Below are 6,329 nucleotides of genomic sequence, written 5' to 3'. Positions count from 1 at the left end.
TACATAAACTAAAATTATATTATTAAAAATAAAGTGAAATATATCAAAACTGATGAAAAAATAACCATTGATAAATAAAGAAGTAGAGAAGAAATAGAGATAGCCGACTTTATAAAAAATTTATAAAAGTATCGATCAATTTTTAAAAATTTAATAAATTATTATATTTAAAGGGTAAAATTGATATTTTGAAACTTAAACACAAAACAGAAAATCTCTTTATATATTGTTATAAATTACTATCATTACCATAATTTAAGCATATTTGGGATTAGTAACGCATAAAAATCTATCAACATTGATGTTCACGTGTTCATATTGTTGATAGATAAATCCATCAATAATACTTTTAAGATTTATTGGTAGATGCATCTGATGATAATTATTAACAATTATATAATTATTTCCACAAATTTTATACTTATGAAACTATCAACAAATTTTTGTGAGAAAACAATATATTACAAACAAATGTATCTTATATTAGTATTTGAGTTATTTATACCGTTTTGACACGTTTTTGCTTCAATATTATCTAAAGAACGCGTTTAACACAAAAAAATTTAACACACTTGAATTAAAAGGACTATAACAATTTATTTTTAAAATTTAAGGACCAAAATATATCAAAATTTCAAATAGAGGCGAGTTTCAATTATTGTTAGAAGTGAGTTTTAGACTTAGCTCAACCCCACTCTTGTGCATGGGACAATAAATTAGTGGGTAGTCCGTTAGCAGCCCGATATTGGGTGGAGAATTGTACCAACTTATATTGTGAATTGGTTTTATCTCTAGTTGATGTGAAACCGTTAGCGGTCCAATATCGGGTGAAACAGAACCCACAAAACCAACTTATAAGATGTGGATTGTACTCACTTATATATTGTGAATTGGCCTTATCTCTATCGATGTGGGAGTTTCAACATGTTAGAAGTGGACTTTAAACCTAACTCAATCCTACAAAATCAGCTTGTAAGATGAGAATTGTACCCACTTATATATTGTGAATTGATCTTATCTTTAGTTGATGTGAGACTTCTAACCCTTGCTCCTCAAAATTTATGAATTAAAAACGCTTGATATTTTTTTAATGATTAAAATATCCTAAAAATGAGTTGTAAAAAAAAGAAATTACAGTGCACTAAGTGCCTCTCTATTCTATAAATTTTTTCAGGCTGCAAGCTAAAAATCCCACGCTCATCATGAATCCTTTAGACCCAAAAGAATTTAGGAGGCAAGGATACATGATCATTGACTTCCTTGCTGATTATTACCAGAATATTGGCAAGTATCCAGTGTTAAGCCAAGTAGAACCAGGTTATCTCAGAAATCTCATACCAGATTTTGCCCCTCTCAGTCCTGAACCGATTGAAACCATCCTTCAAGATTTGCAGCAGCACATAGTTCCTGGCATAACACACTGGCAAAGCCCTAATTACTTTGCCTACTTTCCCTCCAGTGGTAGCACAGCAGGGTTTGTTGGTGAGATGCTGAGCACTGGATTCAACTTGGTAGGGTTCAATTGGGTGTCATCACCGGCTGCAACAGAGCTAGAAAGTGTTGTCATGGATTGGCTAGGTCAGGTCCTGAAGCTCCCCAAAGCTTTTCTCTTTTCAGGGAGTGGTGGAGGTGTGTTGTTAGGGACAACATGTGAGGCCATTTTGGTCACACTTGTTGCTGCTAGAGATAAAACGCTTAGCCAAATTGGCAGAGAAAATATCTCTCAGCTAGTCGTTTATGTGTCTGATCAAACACATTGTGCTATTCAGAAAGCAGCTCATATAATAGGTATTCACCCCAAGAATCTTAGGGTAATCAAGACAATGAAGTCGACTTCCTTCACTTTGTCACCAGAATCACTATCATCCGCCATTCGAACAGATGTGGAAAATGGGTTGGTTCCTTGTTATCTTTGTGTCACTGTGGGCACAACTTCAACCACTGCTATCGATCCATTGGGACCACTCTGCATGGTGGCAAAAAAATATGCCATGTGGGTCCACGTTGATGCTGCTTATGCTGGTAGCGTGTGCATTTGTCCTGAGTTCAGACACCTTATTGATGGAGTTGAGGATGCAAACTCGTTCAGTTTCAATGCTCACAAATGGTTTCTAACAAACTTGGATTGTTGCTGCCTTTGGGTGAAGGATCCAGCTTCTGTGATAAAGTCCCTATCGACACATTCAGGGTACTTGGAGAACAGTGCTACGGATTCAAAACAAGTGGTGGATTACAAGGATTGGCAGATAACCTTGAGCAGAAGGTTCCGTGCACTCAAACTTTGGCTTGTTCTAAGAAGCTATGGTGTTGCGAATCTCAGAAACTTCCTCAGAAGCCACGTTGAAATGGCCAAGACTTTTGAAGGGTTGGTGAGAAGGGACAAAAGGTTTGAGATTTTTGTGCCTAGAAATCTTGCTATGGTTTGCTTTAGGCTTTTACCTTCTGCAGTTGCAAAGATCAGCAGCAATGGCAATGGTAAAGTTCAGAATGGAGGTTTCAAAACTGAGGATGTTGCAAATGAAACCAACCGTAGGTTGCTGGATTCGATCAATGGTTCGGGCACTGTTTACATGACTCATGCAATCGTTGGAGGGGTTTTCGTGATTAGGTGTGCCATTGGAGCAACTCTGACTGATACAACACATGTTATCATGGCATGGAAGACGGTGCTGGAACATGCTGACGCCATTCTAAGTTACTGAGTTACATCTAAATTTGACAGAAAAAAAGAGTTCTTACTTTTTTTCTTTATAGCAGAATCTGATTCTTCAGAAACTCGATTGGCTTAAGTGTGGTAGCAAAATAAAAAATTGTTTTCAATGTATTTTCTTGCTTGGTTGGGCAAATTGTTTTCATAATTGAAATGAATTGCTTGTTTATTTGTTATCAACAAAAAGTGAAATTATATATTTTCATATATATATATATAGAAAGAAAAGTCTATGTTGTATTTATATGCTAACGACATGTGAGACAAGTGTAGCGTCTTCGTTCGCAGTGTATCACTTCCTTTGAATTAACACTTTTATAGCACATTTCAACATTTAATATCTATTTTTTGTTATTTCTTTTTCTTTAACCAATAATATGTCTTATTAAATGCTTTTAATTAACATGAAAGTAAAATATTAACTAATTTTTTTGTTTTATATTAATAAATTTGATGCTACTTATATCTGCCAATTGTATTTGACAGGAAATAATTAATAGCTAAAAAAAAAATCACTTATCCTACATTTAATAGATGGGACTATTGTGTTTCAATAGGTGTACTTTAACATTTAACAAGAATAATGATAATATGATTTATATTTTTTTATTCTCATACCTGCTTTAGTATAGATAATTATTAATTAATGGTACTAAGTCATCACAACAAAAAGTAAAGGATGAGAATTAAATGAGAGTCAAAATATAATTTTTTATTTAACTTTTTTTGTTTTTTTTTTAAATTTTAAAAAATGATGTTAAATTATGGTGATGATTTAGATTATTACAAAATGAACATTATAGTTCATTATGACGTGCTTTTTTAGTAAACTTTTGAACAGCTTATATATGGAAAATTTGATCATATAAAATAAGTATGAAATCAATTATTAAGTTAGAAGTTATATTATATAGTTACATCCAACCACATTTGCAATGAAAACAATGATGAACTTTTCAAATAAAACAAACACGTCTATGAATAACCTCCAACTAATCCTTCAACCATTTATTGATAATAGAAAATTCTTATTGTCAGTAGATAGATTCGTTGAAGCATACTTAGATGAATGGGTATAATTCGTTATTTTTTTCCCAATAGTCTCTTCATATTGATTAGGATCACAATCTATTTTGCTTTTTAAATTGACATATACAACACAAATCAACATATATCTTCAATAGATGGATGTAGACATCCAACAGAACCAACATGTATACTTTTTTCGAATTAAAAGTAGTAAATCTTAAATCTCAAACACAATACAATTTACAGCATTTATCTAAATATCATAGCTTATTAATAATTAAAATTTTAACTTTAGATAATTACATTTTGTTTTTTATTCTAGTCTATATTTTAATAAAAGTAAGTTTATATCAATATCTAAAATATTCAATGAAATATTACAATTGATTAATAAATTAAAATAAAAATTGGCCTCTAATATTATCTATCAAAAAAGTTAATGTTTAAATTAATCTTTAATATAAAATTAGACACTAATTTAAAATCAAGCTAAAACTTTGATAATTTAAATCATAACTTAAATTTTTAAACTTTACTATTAAATATTTTTTCACTGTTAATCAATTTTAAATTATGAATTATTAGACACAAGATAAAGTTATATGGCTAAGAATGAAGCTAGAAAGAAAATCTAGAAACATATATTTGGAAATTTGTTGGAAGTCTCCAAAGTATTGTGTATGAAGTCAATTACGTTTGGTGGCAGGTGTACCAGATTGAGTTTGGGTACAGTGTATATCCAAGGACAGAGAGGAGCCACGGCTCCTTCAACCATTTTTTTTTCCTTTTTTTTATTTAAAAAATAATATTTATATATTATTATTTTATTTATATTAATTGATTTATATTTTATTTTTTTATATATTTAAAAAAATATATTTATATATTATTACTTTATTTATATATTACTACTTTATTTATATATTATTATTTTATTTATATTAATTTAGTTTGAATTATTTTTCTTAAATTCAAAAATCATGTTTTTTTTATTATAATTTTTTATATTTTTTTATTTAGTTTTTCTCTTCCGTGCTTCTGTCTTTTTTTTTCATTTTATTTTCATCTCAATTTTTACCATCATTTTCTTATTATTTTCAAAATCAAATTGTACTATGACAAAATTGAAGAATTAATTAACATTTTGAACGGAACAATTTTTTCTTTTGAGTAAGTTCATTTTTTTCCCTTCTTTTTTTAAAGCAATTTGTTTTCCTCTGTGGCTTTTCTATGCTCTAGGCATATCTCTATCGGTTAAAGATCATAAAATCATGTTTTAATTGTTGATCAAACTCTTCTTTGTGTAAATAGAACTATTTTAGACTTTGAAGTTGTGTAAGGGAAGAGTAAGATTAGGAATCTACTCTAAGGTGAGGGAAGCTAATCATTTAGAAGTTATTAATTTTCTTAAAATATTGAGTCTTGCTTTTAAGATTTAATTTGGGGTATTCATAATTTTATTTTTTTGTAAAAGAATTGACAAATTTATATTAGAAAAATTATGATAAAGAGTAAAAGAATTTATTCTTTCTTCAAGAGGAAGACTTGTGATGAAGATGAAAAAAATGCATCTACGTCATCTAAAATTGAGAAACTTCATGATAATCCAAATATTGAAGAAAACGAAAAACAATTATCTAAGGTTCCTAAAGTTACATATAATGAATTTGAAAATACTTTAGAACGTGATCTGAAAAAGCGTCTTAAAATCTGGCAATACCCATCAAATCAAATTGATGAGGTATGAAGGGCTTATATAAAATGAATTCATATAAAATGCATATAGAAAATTATCCGTTGTCTGGTAAAAATGATCGCCATTAAAAGATGCTACGTATTGCTTACCGTGCTATCTTTTTAGTAAAAAACCAAGTGGAGGACTTGATTCAGATGTTTTCATTCTTACATGTAATTGAATTTATTTTCATTGAATTTGAATTCTAGTTTTCAATAAGTTGATTGTCATTAACATGTTTTAACTTTTTGAATGTTTTTTTATAGGTTTTAAAAGTTGGAGAACCATTTTGACTAAAAGTAACTTTTTTTTTTATATATTATTGTTGATGATAAACTTTGTGTTACTCTTTCATATATATATTATTGTTATATTATTTGGATTATATTGTCATGAGTGTTTATTTTGAATAAAAAATTATGTAAAAAATTAATTTTTTTAATTAAAAATAATAATTTATATATAACAAATTTTGGTCTCCTAAAATTTTTGGTTCCTCCACTGTGTATATCCTCTCTGCATGGAGATGATAAATTCCACGTGTACTTTATATCGGACATTTATGATGATACAATTAATTTATGCTTAACACTGTAGTTATAATCATTCTACTATAATATCCATATTCATCTGCTCAATAATATTTCTTTTTCCCTTTTTCAAAATAAAACCACAAAAAACACCCTAACATTTTCTTTCAATTTTATAGGAACATTATATATCCTGTATTTTTATAACATTAGCTCATACTTACATGGTTCAAATATGGTGAATTTGGTGTCCTCAAATTTCACCATATTAGCGCTTTCTAAATTATATCTAGAATATTTTTTAAAGGATTCATGTTATAAAACG

At 29.0% G+C, this 6,329-nt stretch overlaps 1 protein-coding gene across 1 annotated transcript; it reads left to right on the top strand.

The window, feature by feature from the left end:
- The first annotated feature begins 994 nt into the window (after positions 1-994).
- Positions 995-2,824, top strand: LOC114187638 (tyrosine/DOPA decarboxylase 2-like). Its single transcript, XM_028075933.1, has one exon. The coding sequence runs from the start codon at positions 1,203-1,205 to the stop codon at positions 2,700-2,702; it is 1,500 nt and encodes a 499-aa protein (XP_027931734.1). The 5' UTR covers positions 995-1,202; the 3' UTR covers positions 2,703-2,824.
- Positions 2,825-6,329: the final 3,505 nt, after the last annotated feature.

This window comes from Vigna unguiculata, chromosome 6 (assembly GCF_004118075.2).
Source record: "Vigna unguiculata cultivar IT97K-499-35 chromosome 6, ASM411807v1, whole genome shotgun sequence".
NCBI classification, from domain to species: Eukaryota; Viridiplantae; Streptophyta; class Magnoliopsida; order Fabales; family Fabaceae; genus Vigna; species Vigna unguiculata.
Note: the sequence above shows the minus strand (reverse complement) of the source record. Positions and strands in the feature narration are given on the sequence as shown.

Bases quoted from the DNA above. Each gene is read 5' to 3' on its own strand.
- LOC114187638 (XM_028075933.1), top strand. From the start codon at position 1,203: ATGAATCCTTTAGACCCAAAAGAATTTAGGAGGCAAGGATACATGATC.